General features: G+C 37.5%; 2 protein-coding genes across 2 annotated transcripts; one reads left to right on the top strand and one right to left on the bottom strand.

Annotated features, from left to right (window-relative positions):
- Nucleotides 1-535: 535 nt before the first annotated feature.
- LOC123981846 (ATP synthase subunit e, mitochondrial-like) lies at nucleotides 536-3,497 on the top strand. The gene is made up of 4 exons (XM_046067050.1): nucleotides 536-628; nucleotides 1,136-1,190; nucleotides 2,009-2,107; nucleotides 3,403-3,497. The coding sequence occupies exons 1-4, from the start codon at nucleotides 548-550 to the stop codon at nucleotides 3,426-3,428; spliced, it is 261 nt and encodes an 86-aa protein (XP_045923006.1). The 5' UTR covers nucleotides 536-547; the 3' UTR covers nucleotides 3,429-3,497.
- Nucleotides 3,498-4,099: 602 nt separating this feature from the next.
- Nucleotides 4,100-16,160, bottom strand: pde6b (phosphodiesterase 6B, cGMP-specific, rod, beta). Its single transcript, XM_046067371.1, has 23 exons — nucleotides 16,002-16,160; nucleotides 14,985-15,296; nucleotides 13,320-13,472; nucleotides 12,060-12,149; nucleotides 11,788-11,928; nucleotides 11,593-11,667; nucleotides 11,394-11,458; nucleotides 11,006-11,072; nucleotides 10,848-10,895; nucleotides 10,580-10,729; nucleotides 10,268-10,411; nucleotides 9,996-10,061; nucleotides 9,658-9,807; nucleotides 9,455-9,562; nucleotides 9,206-9,315; nucleotides 8,434-8,521; nucleotides 8,212-8,312; nucleotides 7,976-8,083; nucleotides 7,832-7,895; nucleotides 7,657-7,731; nucleotides 6,659-6,742; nucleotides 6,220-6,373; nucleotides 4,100-5,949 (listed from the first exon to the last, which is right to left on the bottom strand). The coding sequence occupies exons 1-23, from the start codon at nucleotides 16,158-16,160 to the stop codon at nucleotides 5,897-5,899; spliced, it is 2,565 nt and encodes an 854-aa protein (XP_045923327.1). The 3' UTR covers nucleotides 4,100-5,896.
- Nucleotides 16,161-17,046: the final 886 nt, after the last annotated feature.

Genomic DNA, 17,046 nt, shown 5'->3' on the forward strand with positions numbered 1-17,046 from the left:
CAACCAGGAACTGCAACAATAGCAAACTTAACACTGGGATTCTGGGTATCAAGAAAAGGTCAGTAATTGATGCTTGATTCAGGAAACATGCCAGAGATAATACTTATTAGGTTTTTATTGCATCTTTCAAGCAGTGCACCTGCTTTGATATAGCTGTATAAAAGTGTCTCATATAAGATAAAATGCATTTTACTGCCAAGTATGGAATTTTGTATGAAGCAAGGTTCAAGTCATTTACAATATTTCCCTTATCTCAATGATCAACTGTTTATTTGTTTATTCATTTAGCTGAGTGTACATTTATTTGTAAACTCTGTTTAGGTATCATTACCTTGTGAAGCTGGTGAGTTCACTCTCAAATTGTGTTTGTCTGTTGCTTTCAAAGACACTTTCGTACATCGTTTGCAGCGAGAAAAAAAGCGAACAAATAATTTTTTTCTATTTTCACTATATATTTCGGAAACTGACGTTTGGCTAACAGTATAATTAACTCTGGTTATGTTGATTTTAATTTTCCTCTTATATGTCGAGAAAAAAAAGGGATAAAATGATTACTTCCGCCCCGGCCCGGAAGTTACTTCCTCGCATCGCAATGGTTCCGCCAGTCGCAGTGTCCCCGCTCATCAAGGTAATAACAAAAATTATTTGTCCTGATTGTGAGCGTTGTAATTCTGTTCATCTAAATAGAATAGCTTAATTAAAACCCAGCTTTCCCCTCAAGACGTCGGCACCATGGCTGCTCATGTTAGCTGTTCAAGTAGCATTTTAGCTAATGTTTGCTAGCAATGACATTGACAGGCTGTTGGTTAACATATAGGTGAACTTTCCTCCGCAAGAACGTCTATATAGTACTAACTTTAAGTGTTATCTTGTTAAACGGTGACCGAACCCTGTATTTAGTTAAAGACAGAAACGTAGAAACAAACGGTGACTTCCTCTCATCTTATAATTGTAATTGTTTTTATTATAATAAAAAGTGACGGTCACGTTAATGTAGTCGTGCAGTGGGAATTTTACATTCTTTGAAAATAACTTAATTGACAGCTTATGTCTTGCAGAGATGTCTCAAATAACTCAGTTAGCTATCTAGACATAGCTTACAGTCGTTAATATGTCTGAATCACCTTTATTTCAGACGGCCAGGTGGTCTGCCCTGCTGCTCGGCGTCTTCTACGGCAAGCAGAGGTTTGGTAAGCTGATTTCTGCGCATGCGCCAGCCTGTCATAATCACAATGTCCAATCTTCACGGGCAATAATTAAACACAAGGATGTAATGGAAATAGTGAAACTCTCTTACTATGACTGTTAAATAGTTGGGTATATGATAGATTAATTCCATCAGATACTTACAGGGTTCACTTGACAACAAAAGAGCCATTGTCAATGTAATTAGTAACACCTTTGCTTTTCTTACTATAGCAAGTCAGAATTTCAGTTGTGAAAAAGGCCTGTGAGATAAAGTTGTAATGCAACACACTTCAGTGAGACCGACCTACACCTTCTTTGTAGACATTAATTTACCAGTTTAAGCGATGTGACAAGTAGAGAGCTACCTTTCAAATCTACATGAGTGTTTGATACTCAAACTACCATTTTTTTTTTTATTATTATAGCGGTAAGAATAAAATTAAATACTAAGTTTACTTTACAAAGCAAATTCACTACAAGGGTGTCAGGCCCCTTAATTAACACCAATGACCCCATGAAAACCTTAGAATCAGATTTTTGGAGGGTCTTTAAATACAAAATACAACATTTCCAATATTTTCCTGTGATAAAGGATGTTTGAAATGAGTGGCTGACATATGCCTGCTCTAATTTATAAAGTTTGTATATATGGAGTATATATGTGCTCTTAAAGTATAATGTAAATCTACTTATTGCTGTGTGCATGAGGCTGGACCCCTTGATTGTCATTAGGATATTTTGTTCACTGCATAAAGCTAAATTAAAAATGTTAAGCGTTTGTTTTGAAATAATGACCGGTTGTGGTGTTATTCTTGATCAGAGTACCTAAAGCCCATAGCTGAGCAGGAGAGAATGGTAGAAGAAGCGGAGAAGAAGATCCGAGAGGAGCAGGAGCGCATCTACAAACAACTGTCTGAAGGTAACACCAGACCACCCAGTCTCTTTGTGACTATATGTCTAATATATTTGAATTTTAATTAATTTGTGATAGAGCAGATGACCATATTGCGTCATATTTGAGTTTTCAGTGATTCTGCTGGTTGCTGCTGAGGTATGAAAAATGGAAAAACGATGAAAAGCAAGCTAGTTAGCAGCTACAAGTCACTGTGATTTAATTAGCTTTAATTACTGTCTTTAAAACATATTTGGGACACCTCTGGTTATAAGCTATTTTAATTGACTTTAGCCTAATTAGTAGCTGCTAACTATCTGGCTTTTTACAGTCTGGAGCAACTCTGCTGTGAGGAGTATAAGATGCCGTAGTAACGTTACATAAACTGACTTTGTAATTTATTTTCTGTTGCAGCAAGCACAACACACAGCCATTCAGTAACTATCGTACTGCAACCCAAGCTTATCTACACACATTATGGCTGACTAAAGTAAAGTAATTACCCCTTAAACACTAGGAAAGACTCACTTTCACAACAAACCCACTAGACTTTGTCACACACAGGTTATCCACAAAGCCACCTTCCTTTAAAGGGAAAGGCTCTGTACTTTTTGAAGAAGTATTCTTCCACCTCTGGTTAGCACTAAAAGTTAAATAACTCTGATGCTCTGTCCTGCATTGGAAATGTTAAGTCAAACATTGTACATATAATCAGGAAAATGTACTAAAAGTACTGAATGCAGAAAAATGCGAACCTCGACCAACAGTCCAACCTCAATATTATTAACAATAAATTAAAATTATTGAGAAGGAAAGCAGCAAATCTTCACATTTGTCAAACTGGAACCATCAAATGTCTTTACATGAATAATTACTATTATCAAAATAGTTGATAACCCCAGCAACATTTCTCCCCATGCAAAATGAAAACCAACTACTTCTGGAACACTACAAATGGCTAGGCTCACAGAAGACTGGAGTAGATCCTGAAATTAGTACCCCTGTGTATTGAATCAAGAATCGATATTTAAATCAAAAATCATTTTGAATCGAGTTTTGAATCAAATTGTGAGACACTCAAAGATTCAGACCCTAGTAGTTTATTCTACAGCAGTGCATCATATTCTAGAAGATTATCATGTTTGCACTATTTGAGAATTATTTTAGACAGAAATTGTATATCAAGATATAGTGTGTACTGCAATATAGCCTAAAAATATTGCAATATTATTGAAATTGCGCAGCCTGAATTCGAATCACACATTTTGACATTATGTCCACAAAATGTCATTTGTGTTTCCCTCTTGTTCTCTTTTCTGCAGCAAATTCTGACTCCATCCTCCAATGAATTCTCTCTGGACCTGAGTCGTTATGTTCCAAACTCAATAAAAAGAAAAAAATATTTTTCATGTAATAATCAAGGGTTCTTGTGTTCTTTTTTATGTCTGTGGTTTAATTTCATACTAAGTTACAAAATAACATCAAACCATGTAAATTCATCTAATTCTTCAGATGTTGGTTGGTTGTTGGTTGCATGATATGTGAAGTACACACGTTTTGTGTGTGTGTGTGTGTGTGTGTGTTGTGTACCTGTCCTTCAGTAAGAGATGAGCCTGAGGGAAGAGCACAGTTGTAATCCTGGCCTAGTTTAGCAGCAATCCCAGGATTGGGGTCAGGGACCAGTTGTAGAAAGTGCAGTGTGGACAGAAGTGTTCCCTCAATACTTTTAAGTTGTGTAATATTGTAACCTTATGAAATCTACATAGCCTTTATCTTTATATAGTACATGCTATAGCATTGTGATAGCTAGGTAATAGCAGATTTTGTGTTCTCAACAAATTGTCGTCTTTAAAAAAAAAACCTAACAAACAAATTAGTGAGATGTCTATAAAAGTCAGTCAGTTGTGGGTATGCTTAATCAGTGAATAGTTAGTTACCAGTCAATAAGTATAAAGTTAGTCATTTTAGTTTGTAAGCAAGTTTCTGTATCTCATTCAATTAATTCACACGTTTACCTCATAAAAATACATTTGCTTTATTTGAGACATCATTGTACACATGGAGCACATTAAGAAGCAAGCTTTAACATACTGACCATAAAGTGAAGTCTATTTAAAATGTTAATGGATTCATCCACAGCATATTAAGGTGCATTTATTGCCTAATATTACACGGTCATCTCTGAAACACCCACTGACTTGTACATCAGTAAGCTGAGGCAAGCAGCCATTAAAAAAACAGCCATATCTCAATAATTTAAGGGAATAAGAAATTACTTTATGCCTCATTTGCCAGTGCTTACAAATCACACTAATTTCACTGTTTACAAAATAAGCTTCTATATTTCAACTAGAAAAATATTTTTTTATATATGTACAGGGAGGAAGAAAATATGTACATTACAAGTCATTACAAGAACTTGTTTTGTCTCAAACAGCTCTTTGCAGCCTTCATTGTCTGTCTGCAGAAATTGTTAGTGCAGATACATGGTGGACGAGTGGGTTAGCGCTGTTGCGTCACAACAGTCCCGGGGTCAGGTCTTTGACCTGATCCTTTTTTGTGTGGAGTTTGCTTGTTCTCTACTTTTACTTTTCCTTTCACATTAAAACATATTGTTGTTTGCTATTATAAATACTCCAAGACAGTGGCCTCAGAACTACAGTCCTCGGGTGCTAGGGCTGACCCCTGCTCCTATTTATGGTTGGGACCACTGCAGAGGATGAAATTCCCAACAGGGATTAATAAGTGGTAAATATTTGCAGTAGTTGGAGACAGATGGTTCCTCCTGCCACCATAAAAAAGTAGGATTGCCATTGAGGTCCAATTATTCAGTTCACACAGAACAATCTAATTTCCAGAATAGTGACTGAGTTTCAATGTGCTCTTGATTAATAAGACATTGTAATTATTCATAAGATATAACATTCTCAACTACTCTCAGACATATGTACAGTATGAAGGCATCATGAAGAAGCAACTACAGACTTGTTCGCGGACAGTAAAGTAAAATTTCTATGCCTTTGCCATAAAAAGGAACCACACTAATATGTATATGCATCTTTTACTGCGGCAGTCTTGTCATCTATCTGAAATCAAGGTAAACAAACTCTCAGATGTAAATGGTAAGTGACTGGAAGATGTGAACATGATATGGTCATTTTGAATTATTGGAATATCTACAGCAGTTTCATTATAGTTCTTTCTACCCATTATTTGATTTTACATTCTGAAACACTAGCTGACTATTATGTTAATGTACAATATACTCCAAACATGATAAACAATCTACAGTGACTTGGGCTTTGCAGCAAAGACTGAACTTTTACTGTCACACTTACATAATACATACTGTACATGGGTATCATTTACTACACAGATGTATGTACAAGTTTTATCCTCTCATTTTTGCTGTGTTTCATAACTACTTTAAAGAAAAATAAAAGTGTGTCACACAACAAACAAGCACACATACATACATGCAGCATCTTTCCATCTGAACTAACATTAATCCTCAAAATACCCTGTGACTTGCCTTGTTCTGGATTCATTTTTTATATCACCTGGTTAGTGTTAAAACATTGCTCTTGTTGGTGAGGATTCTTTCCATGTTCAGGTTTTTCTTTTCTGATCTGAACCAGTTTATCTGAAGAAATACTACGGGGCTGTGCATTCACTCGCATATCTGTCTTTCTGACTTTATTTACTTTACTGGTGTTGAGACTGACTGACTGCCTGTGGTACCCAGGTAATACTGTAAGTCAGTCTGTCATGAGCCGTCAATGAGCACGCCCATCATGTGCACAGACTTTTGACCTTTTAGCACACTGAGCAGGTCTTGGAGCCTCCACCACTGGTGTTGTTTGTAGTACCTGGGGGGACAAAGACAACATCAATGAAAAGGGTTAATATTTTTGTGGATTAGCAACATTTAGTAAATAAGCTTAATTGTTTAGGCTGATTTCAGCATTCAAACTAAATAGCCCAATAGTAACTTTTTAGGTTCAGTGTTCCTATTTAGATGTTGGTTCTTGCACTACATAGATCAATGGCACGCATGAAATTACTATAAGATTGGGCAAACGTCATTGCAGCAGCTGTAATACATTTTAATGTTTGATTATTGCAAAGTGTCACAACACCTTTACTGGCTGCGGCTGCCTCTTTAGCAGCCTTCTCGTCTTCTATGGCTTTCAGTTTAGCCTCATACTCTTCTTTTCTAGCATTCCACTCCTTCCTGTTGTTTAGGATGCCATCCAGCATGGGCTGGATTTGTGGGTGGAAGCGAGAAAACTCCTAAGAAGAAAATAGTGAAAGAAATAAAATATTGTAAGTTATTTAAGTTTGCAAAGATGAAAACGAAGCAGTTTAGGTGAGAGGGTTTGTTCACACTTGTTGATACTCCAGTGAAAATAAGTAAGCGGGTGGCTTTTATTTGGTCATTCCTACCATAAAGGTTTATGTACAAACTTGCAGAAAAATAGGGGAGGAATATACTAAATGAATTATTTTACTTTAGTTAAACTGAAAAGAAACATGTACTGTTTAGTTGATCAGTCAAAATGCAATATTTAACATTACCTTGTAGACAAACGTGCAGACAAAGTCAATGAAACCACACTGTAGTTTTGGAAGCTCTGCTGCCTTGTTTCTGTCCATCATAGGCTGGAGAGAGAGACAGAAAGCATTTGAGACACTCAAAAACATCATATTAACATCCCGAAAATTAATAATAAAAGCTGCCCTTTAAGTGATTGGGAGTAGTGAGGCATAGGCTCTGTTTACACCTGGCATCAACATGCACCCTGGGTGATCCGAACACTAGTGGACAGGACTAAGTACAGGTGTGAATGCACCCAAGGTGCATTGAGGACGCCTGCATTGAAGACCTTATTGTTAAGACCACTTTCAAAGGTCATCTGGGCTACATATGGCCACAGTCTTTTAGCAGTGTGTACACAAATGTGTCCTGGGTCACTAGGACCGCCTTCTCATCTGACGTAAGCTTAAGGTAAGTGCAAAACAACAAAAAAAGCCACAACAAAAACAGGCAAAATGGATTCTCTTTGATGTAGTACACATGAAACACGCTGCCTGGTGTTCTCTGGCTGTTCTGCCTCAACTCTCTTTGATTTATGGAATTTCCTGATGGACAGATAGCTTTACTTGTTGCTAAATTAACCGTTAACTGCTAATGGTAGTCAGCTAGCTAATTGACTCTTCCCTGACTGGGAGCTGGGAGCAAAGAGAGAGTGTTGCTGTTTACAACCCTAACTTCCAGGTAAAAAATCACCGGGATATCAGCATACAAAGTGGTACATATTCACTCAAAATGAATGTGGGCTAGGTGACAGTTGTGGTAAAGAAACTCGTGATTGCTTACATAGCATGTTTAATGAAGCTTGGCCGAGGATATTATAGTATCAGCATACAATGTGGTACCAAACCAACTCTGAAGAATCCCTCTTGGTCTACAATATTTATCCCTTTGCTATGCCATTTTAGTGACCCCGGGTGTGACTTGTATATGACCTGTACCTCACCTGTTACACATTTACTACCACAATTTTTAAACTCACAATAGGTTGCTGTTCCAATACTGTCCTCTCCAGGTCACCCTGCTCCCAAAACTCTGCTGCTACAGACAAGGCAACCTGAAAGATGCATACAAAACAAAGACACACACATAGTCATATGTAGAAAATGACAAAGACTTTGTGAGTGACTAATTTATTACTTTTTTCTGTTTCTCACCTTGCTCTGTACCTCCCAAGGTTTGGTGATAGCTGACAAGTCACATGCAGTCATCATCATAGCCCTGAAATAGGAAATATTTAGACGATTAGAGAAATGCAATTGAACATAGGACTACAGTATATTCATGCTAGGTGTACTCACATGACGATTTCTTTTCTGGTTGTTTCTAGAGACATGAAATCTACCCACTTCTTTTCATCCTCATATGTGTGCGAAAGGTCCACGATCTTCTGGAACATGGTTCTTTTCCTAGCAAAGTACAAGGAGAGGAAGTGATTTACCAGTTATCATTGTGTATGTTTCCAATAAAGACATAAAAGAAAGAGCACCATGAGTTAATAAACAGGTAGTGTGAGTCAATGAGAGATTGAGCTGACTTGAAATAAAGAGCCAGGTCAGTGGCGATGATGGCGATGTCCATGAGATGAATCACATGGTCTACCTGTCTCCTGTGAAGGTTCTGGTAGATATTCAGTGACTGCAGGCGAGATGAAAGGAGAGAGATGGACATCGCTCATAAGTAGTGACTGGAGGATGTGATTAGCAAGGAATTTCAGTAATGCACAAGTTAGTTCTCTAGTTCACCTCTTCTTTCTCACCTCATCAGCCAAGAGGAACTTTCCAAACTCTAGATGGTGCCTTTCCAAGATGGAGGAGCCATGTAGCTTGGCCAGAGGGTTGCCAGATCTGTTGACGCAAGTATTAAATACACATTCAGATATGAACAAAATTAGACACGAAAATCAAATTGTTTAGGAGATAACTACGTAAGTTACACAAGTATAGATAGTTTATTTTTATTTTAAGTTTTAAGTTTAACCCATATATATATATGTATAAGGATCATACCAAGGTGTAACATATGGCTTTCAAGACTGGAAACACTTTTTTCTACCAGTTAGCCATAGAATAAAATGAACTTTCAAAGACCACAGTGAACACTATGTTTTATTGTTATCAAAGCTGGCTTAAGATGCATTAAAAACCTTTGAAAAACTAAAAAAACAAACAAACTACAACTTCAGCTACATTACCACAAAAAAAAAGATACTTTTTAACTTTTTTTTCAATCTGTTTATACATTATCTGTGTGTACAGCGTGAAGGGGGCTACAATTGCATATCATTCATTGTACAATCCTATGTTGTACAATAGAGCTGAACCTTGAACCTTTTACATTCAGATAGAAGCTGGTATGTGTGCACATAGCATACAGTTAATATTGTTATTATGGCATTAAGACACAGCCGTGTTATAATTGTACCTCTCTGAAGGGGACTGATTTTCTATACAACCAGTTTTGCAAAAGGCTTGATTATTTCTCTTAATCTTTTTCTCTTAAAACATGAAAATGTTCTCAGAATCACTTACTTGACTTGGTACAAGTTGTTGGTCCCTCTGTGATCAATATCATGGAGAAAGCCTGCAGTTATCATGGCCATTACTTCCAAGTCAGTGTAGTACCGCTTCAGCATTCCTGTCTGAGCACACAAATCAAAGAAATACACAAAATGTCTTATATGATTGAGTGCCCCAAAGACCAATATGTTATCGTTCTTCAGGCATGAAAGTGGAGTAGTTATATATACCTTCTATTGTAAATTGACTAGAAAAGAATACCGTTAGAAGTGTAAACATGGTCTGCCCCACGTTGAAACCATGACGCCAGTTGTGGTAGGTGATTTTTCTGTAACCTTTACTGACTGAGTACATGAACCGAACCAGCACCTGAGAGGAGAGAGCTGATTAATCACACAGGCTTGGTGCTTCATAATAATGCATAATAATTTGTGTGTGCATGTACGTTTGTGTGTCTAGATCACCTCTTGAGGGACCTGGAACTTTTTGACTACCCCAACCTCATAGTACATCTGGATCCCGCACTTCACCAGGTCCATCTCTGTGCAGTTAAAATCCGAAAAGCGGAACTCATAGATCTCAAACTTCTTAATCAGTGGAGGTAGGTCTTTTTTCTAAGAGGGAAATGAACAGAAGTAACATAAGTACGCAGCACATTCATGACAGTTTTGCTGACACGTTATTTTATTAAGTGTTGCGCTCCCAAATATTTGAATAACGCAAATTTCCCTCCTCTCCTAAAGATTTACTTTGGGGACAAATTAAATGTGTTGACTGAATTACAGACAGGTTTCAGTGTTACCAGGATATCTAGGAGCTCCTCCTCTTCACAGTCTCTGGGTTCACAGTCATAGACTTCTCTGGTGTTCTGGAAGAGATGAGAAAATCATTGAGGTTGTAAGTAGGAAGTAGTTCTAGTTAGGTAGTTAAACCTCCAACAGAGTGAAGCTCATACTGTAAAAGGAAGTGTGTAACAAAAATGTAGAAAAGCTAGAATGTGCACATTGGAACTTTTGATAAAGCTAAACCGGTTGACCTAATTAACAGGTGGAAAAAATAAAGTACAGTGCTGACCAGGATATTCTGAATCTCATCATCCCGACATTTGACATGGTAAAGCACCATGTCTTGAGCTATGTCTTTCCGATTCTCCAGCTTGTTCATCTTGTCATAAGTGTCCGTGTTCAAAACGGACCAGCCCAGGAACTGGGTCAAAGCCTGAGAAACAGGGATCAAAATCAGCACAATGTGTAACTGTATGTATCAGGAGAGCATGAATAACAGATACAGTCCAAATAACACTGTTTGGTAGACTTGTGAGTATTTCATTACACAAAAATCCCATATGTGACAGAATTCAGTGTTAAAAAGGAGCGATCAAAATACCTCCATGAGCTGCTCATCCTGATCATCAAAAGGCTTTCCATCTTTTCTGTTGTAAAAAGTGGCCACACCAACGATCTCTTCTTTTTTGTTGACGATTGGCAGCGAGAGAACATTTTTTATCGTCCAGCCACTGCTGTCGAGTGGCTCAGTCTGCAACATTGAAACAACAAGCAAGCACATCTGATGCCGTATAAAGGATCTCTCTCATAAGTGTCCCTGAACTGTCACTTTTCCTTTCAGCTGAGTTTAGCTAACTGAAGTCTCTTACCTGAAACTGGAACGTCTCATCAGCAGCTGCATTCATAATGTTACAAATCTGAGGAGCAGAAGTAAAACAAGGTTCATCAAGGTGGAAGATGTGCACATACATTCATTTGATCCTTACTGATTCAACAGCTTGTAGTAAAGTAATGAAAAGAAACTCACAAAACCACTCTCAGCAACGTAAGTGGGCAGGCCGCTACTCAAGGCCCAGTGATCTGGAGGCGGATTGCTGTGTGAGAGACGGGAAAGCAGACAAGTTATCAGATATCAGCACAGATTGTGTCCAAACTGGGATTAGGCTACTGACCCTCTCCTATGTATGGCATATATTATTCATGGTTTTAAATGTATCTTGTTCATCTATCACAACTGAGTAACATGGTACATACATATACCAATTTTGCTTAAAGCCCTGCTCCCTAGTTCTGCAAATTACTATAAATAACTAAGTCTGGTTTTGTGGTATTTGTTTTGTCATTATAATCCATGACCACAGTTTATAAAAAACTTCAGATTAAGGCAAACTTTCAAATGAAAAAGATTTACTTACGGTATTACTTTGATGTCTTCTTTTCCGTGCAATATATAATCAATCACTTTGTAGAAAATGACCTCCTGGAGGAAAAATAACACACAAATAGATTTAAAACAATTATAGAAAAAAAGACCAAGGGCAACTTCAGGTAGGTAGATATCCACTACCAAGGAGTGTAATAATATTGTTAGATTGATGAAAGAAAACAATGTACCCTGCCATCAGGCGTGACTGGGCCAGAGTAAGGTGCCTGCTCTCCCATCAACACTGGCCAGATGTCAAAGAATTCCTGGAAGAAGATGGACACAAAAATGTAGAGTAAGAAGTCAGCTCCTTGTCATGATAAATACACAATGAGCACAAAACATGGGATATTACAGCCAAAGACACAGAAAGAGACCGTACGTACCTTCTCCTTCGTCATGTCTAATAAACCAACAGAGTAGCGGTCACAGTTGAGGTAGGCTCGGACTGTGTACAAGGCTTTGTGAAACTGTCGCTCAATGTCTGTCAGCTCTTCAAATACCTTGTTGGCAGACCACAGCAGCAGCTAGGAGACATACCACACAGTTATGTCAAAGATTTGGTTCGTGCAGTGTAAATGCAGTAATTCTGTATATAGCTAGTAAGTAGAATGAAGAGTGACTTCTATCAAAAGATGTGCAGGTTAACATCCCTCACCTGTCCTTTACGTGTCTCACAGCTGTGGAGGTAACTCAGGTGGTAGATCTTCAAGTTCAAATTGGCAACTTTCAGATACTTTAGAAAAAGCTAAACGCACAATCAAGAGAAAAGAAAGCAATGTTTAAAAAAAGCACAGTGTCAGAATAAAAGTTATAATTAGATAACATAAATTACATATTATTATAAATATAATGTGTGAGCAGGAGTGGATAGTAATTTGTTACAAGTCACGCAAATGAATACTTTTACTCTTTACTTGAGTATTATTTTTTTGGGCCAGTAATCTACATTTACCAGGTAGCTTCTTCTCTACATAAACCACTTTTTCTTTTCTCCTCCTTTGGTTCTTTCTATAATCATGTTCATATTAGACTATTTTTATTGCTTAGCATCTAAAAAATACATATAAATATAATCAACAGTGATCTTAATTAGTCAGTTTTTCATGCCATGGCCATCATTGCAGCCATGTTTTTTAACGGTGATGATGGTATTCAGCCAGATACCAACACTAGTAAACACAACAACTACAAAGTAGAAAGACATTAAAAGCTATTTAGTTTTAATTACTAGAAGCACATTTATATGCCACAGCATTACTATAGTGAATAGATTAGTTCCTGCTGCTGTCATTCACATAATACAGCACAGCATTTTCATCTATTTATTTTTAATGATCTCATACACTGTCATATAGTTACATGCTGTTAATAAAGTAACTAACCTGCTGTGGATCTAAGACTTACCTGACCACCTCAAGCTTATTTCCATTTTGAAGCTTAGTTTATTCCTAATTGGGATGACATCCTTATACGTGGTGGATTAATGACCTGACGTATAGTGAACATACACCTGTCTCACTCGCAAAGACCTTAATAATCTACCCGTCAGCTCAAAGGGAATTCCCTCCCACCTGTAGTGATGCACTTATGTCACTTATCTTTTAGAGTTTTCATCACAATTTCATTTAATTTAAAGGTCCAAAATGAGCCCCAATCAAAACCTGACTGCATATTGCTTTGAGTCTGTGATGGAAAGCAGTCACAATTAATTAAAAAAACAATTCATTTAATTTGCTTTCTGTATTTTCAATACATGTTGAAAAAACTATGATTTTATTATTGATTATTATTGTAGGTCTTTGACAAGGCCACTGTACATCACACTACTCTGTGTGTGTGTGTGTGTGTGTGTGTGTGTGTATATGCTTTAACTGTGTGTGTTTTGTACATTGGTGCTTGTGCGGTTGGGACTCACATCTTCATCTTCAGCAGTGAAATGTGGTCCCGTGGTCTTGTTCAGAGCCATGATCACAGCCACCATGTCTTTGCCGTTGAGGATGGGTGCCGCCAGAATGTTCCTGGTCTGGTAATCTGTGAGGTCATCCACAAATGAGCTGAAGTGCTGGTTCTAACAGACAGAAAATACATGTTTTTAGTACATATAAAACACCCATGTGCACACACAGTGACGTGCTTTCATTACTATAATTTTGTATATTTTATGTAATGTGCAATGTTTTAAAAAAGAAAATGTGGTCTTAAATGGATTACTTGTATGATATGCAGTTAGCACTTACTTGATCTAACGGTTGTTTCATTTACGTAAACGTTTTAGGATTTTCAATATCATAATATTCACAATATTTAGTAAATTGTGTTGTCTGGGTCATGAGTGGATTTATTAGAGGTCAGTGGAGTTCCTAATCTTAATATTTTAATGAATGTCTCTTTTTTTTTTTCATGTCACATGGTAGGTAGTATAAACCGAAAGGAGACCATTAAAAATAAGATGACAAATCACTTAACCAAAATGCCTTTTGAAAAATACCCGAAATCACCACAATTTAATTGACTATTTATAATTTACGTGTGGATGTAAATATCTTCCCATTTAAAAGCCTGATATACAGACACTCTATGGACACAATGTATGGAGGTAATGTAAAGTAAACAAATTTTCTGTTTGAGATTCCTGCTGACTGCTGATTAAATGCCAGAGGCGTCTAATCCATCGCTAGAGAATAGGCTGATGGGATCTGGAAATAAATGGATTATGTCTGACAAGGGGATTTATACCCTCACTCTTCTTTTACTTGTCTGCAACCATCATCAACAACCAACATACAGATTCAGTAAGAGCGTGCCACTGACTAGTTTTTAATCCATAAACAGACGAGTAGGCACTAAAGCTACGCAAACTATGTTTTAAACCTTTGCTACCCAAGTCAGTGCCCTTTGGTGCATTATTGATAACCACCCCTCAAATTAAAGATGCATGAGAGCTTACAATATTATTTCCACAATGCATCACTTCTATTAATAGCTAATTATCTCTTATGGGGGAGTTTGTGTCATTGTAAACATTTAGTTCAAAATGCAAAACAAAAGCCACTCCCAATGAAATGTCATGGATGCCATAGCCTTATTGCCTTTTTCAAATGTGAACTATCAGTGCTTACATCAACGTATAATTTTTGGCATTGACCTACATCTGTTTCACTGGGATTACTTTTGGGGAGAATAATGTCGGCCAGCATATTCCTTCAGAAACATGCCAGTCATCGAGGGTTTTGATCATCATTTGTCATTAAGGTGATGCAAAACTCATACACTTGTCCGCATGCCACATTTTTAGCAGGACCTCTTTCTAAAGGGCAGTTTGGCTGAGTCATATTTAATTAATGAGTGAAGTGGAAATCATTGATCTTATGACCCTCAGAAGCACGCTTGCTTAAGATTTAATTGTTCAAAAGATAAACATTTAATTAATAGTTAAAGCTACTATGTGTGGTGTTTGAAAATTGAAGGCTGTAGCGTCATCTGATGGTAAAATAATGAACTACACTGTGACAGACAGCAGTGCAGAAATGCTCGACATCTGCACTCCATTCAGATAGAGCTTCATTGAATCCCCCCTTACCTGTGTGACATCTTTCACATTAACAGGCTTCTTGGTCACAGCCACGTGGCCGACTATTCCCATGTCCAGTGGATAGACGATCTCAGAGTCTGGTGGCACCACACAGTCATCAAACTTTGCCTCCGTGGTGACATTGAAGAGCCTTGTGGCGAGCTCTCCAATGCCATTCCGCTGCCGGTACATGAACAGGCTGCATCGGTCTGCGTGGATGAGCGCGCTGATTCTCTTCAGGATCTTAAAGACCACCTTTTCCATGTTGATGTTCTCCTGCATGTCTTTGATCACCTCATACATGATTTGGCTTTCTTCAAACTTGAAAAAGAGAGAAATAATTTAGAATTTGGCTTCATTGCAGAAGATAAAGCCTTTCATGATAAATACATATGTTTATACTCTATATAGATGGGTTTGTGTGGGGCAACTCAGGCTGCTCAACTGTGACAAAGTTTGGTCAATACTCTCTGTCGTGGAAATTGTATGTCGCTGGTGAGGGACTGAGCAAATAATTGAGTTACAACAAACCGTTGTCTTTGAATTATTTAATGATAAAAGAGAAGAAACAGAGAAGTACTACAACACATATACAGCTGGTCCAGAGACCTGCCACCTAGGGCAGCTTCAAGTGTCTGGCCCGAGCAAAGGGATGCATAATCATTTACACAGTCTAGGTTTCTATGTCTTGGGGAACAGAGATCATCTCCTCTTCTTGAATGAACAGGAAAGTAGAGGAACAGCAAGAAAGGAAAACACTAAACAATCTCACAGCTCTGACCTAAACTCTACATGAGTGGACAGACGTAGCCACATAATGATAAAGAAAAAGTTAACAAAGAGAGAAAAGGTTAAGGATAAAAAACAATATACATATATATACATACAACATAAACAATAGTAATAATAATAATAATAAAATAACATGTATAAAAAATAAATGTAAGAGGAAACAATTTTCTGCCATAACACTCTCTACCTCCTTTTTTTAAAATAATAAACAAAAAGTGAAACAATTCAATTTACCTGACTGAGCTCCTGGAACTGGCTGAAGTCGACCTTTTTCTCTGGGAGTCCTGACGCCTTCGATATGAAGGCGGGGCTCATCTTCTTGGCAAAGTACTTTTTAGCAAATTCAGGGTTCCCTTTGAGGAACTTTTCCACATCTTCCTTTTGCACACTCATGGTTCCTTCTTCCTCCTCTCCTCCCAAATGTTCCTGTCTTCTCCCTCTTCAGCTCAGTGATGGAACTCCCACTCGGTCCAACGCTGCTCTACACGAGCTACCTCCAACTTCTCAGAGTGGAAAAAGAAAAATAATCAAAACAACACACACAGCTGCCGGTTTCCCAGTTTATCCCTTAAATAAAAAAAGCCAATCTTACCCAGGTATTACACACAAAGGGGGAAAACAAAAGTGGACACATTCAAATGCAGGTAAAATATAATCCCCCCTGTTAGTAGGATGAGCGGACTGAGTGAGGGAGAGCCCTGAGGAGAAGGCAGAGGGCTGAATCCAAACAATCCTTCTGTCATCAGCAGATAGTGCTGAAGGTTAGCAGGGATCTGCCCATGCTAAACTTGTCAGCTGATCATCTAGTAATGGATCCGTGGGCCAAATCATCCAGTCCATCCAGTGTGCTTCAGTATATTCAGTACCTCTACCTAACAGCGCAGATAATGTAAATCACAAAGTTAAAATCTGCAGGGAAATATACTGTATGTAAATCAGCTTTTCACTGCACTTCCAATTAGCATTTCTTTTACACATATGTTAATGCCAATTTCAAACGTATATTTAGATTTATATAGATGAAACAAATTAAACTAATGAACAAACATTAACAACAGAAAGAAGTGAAAAAATATAACAACTCTAGATAATCTTTGCTTGGTTACTATAAACTACAAGAGTAACACCCCCAATAAAAGTATTATACTTGTTGAATAAATTTTATAAATAGCAGGTTTTGTGAGGAATGGATCAAAATGTAGTAACCCTAGTATTTCTGATAAATTTCCTATTTAATCTATGATAAACATAGAGGAAATTTATGAGATAAAAATATACA

The sequence above is a fragment of the Micropterus dolomieu genome, linkage group LG13, assembly GCF_021292245.1.
Source record: "Micropterus dolomieu isolate WLL.071019.BEF.003 ecotype Adirondacks linkage group LG13, ASM2129224v1, whole genome shotgun sequence".
Taxonomy (NCBI): domain Eukaryota; kingdom Metazoa; phylum Chordata; class Actinopteri; order Centrarchiformes; family Centrarchidae; genus Micropterus; species Micropterus dolomieu.

Excerpts from the sequence above, each read along its gene's own strand:
- LOC123981846 (XM_046067050.1), top strand. The coding sequence starts at position 548 with ATGATTACTTCCGCCCCGGCCCGGAAGTTACTTCCTCGCATCGCAATG. Across the intron at positions 629-1,135 it reads CAGTGTCCCCGCTCATCAAG|ACGGCCAGGTGGTCTGCCCT; the intron begins GTAATAACAAAA and ends CCTTTATTTCAG. Across the intron at positions 2,108-3,402 it reads CTACAAACAACTGTCTGAAG|CAAATTCTGACTCCATCCTC; the intron begins GTAACACCAGAC and ends TCTTTTCTGCAG.
- pde6b (XM_046067371.1), bottom strand. The coding sequence starts at position 16,160 with ATGAGTGTGCAAAAGGAAGATGTGGAAAAGTTCCTCAAAGGGAACCCT. Across the intron at positions 11,459-11,592 it reads CAGTCACGCCTGATGGCAGG|GAGGTCATTTTCTACAAAGT; the intron begins GTACATTGTTTT and ends TTTTTCCTCCAG. Across the intron at positions 7,896-7,975 it reads ACCAGAAAAGAAATCGTCAT|GGCTATGATGATGACTGCAT; the intron begins GTGAGTACACCT and ends TTCCTATTTCAG.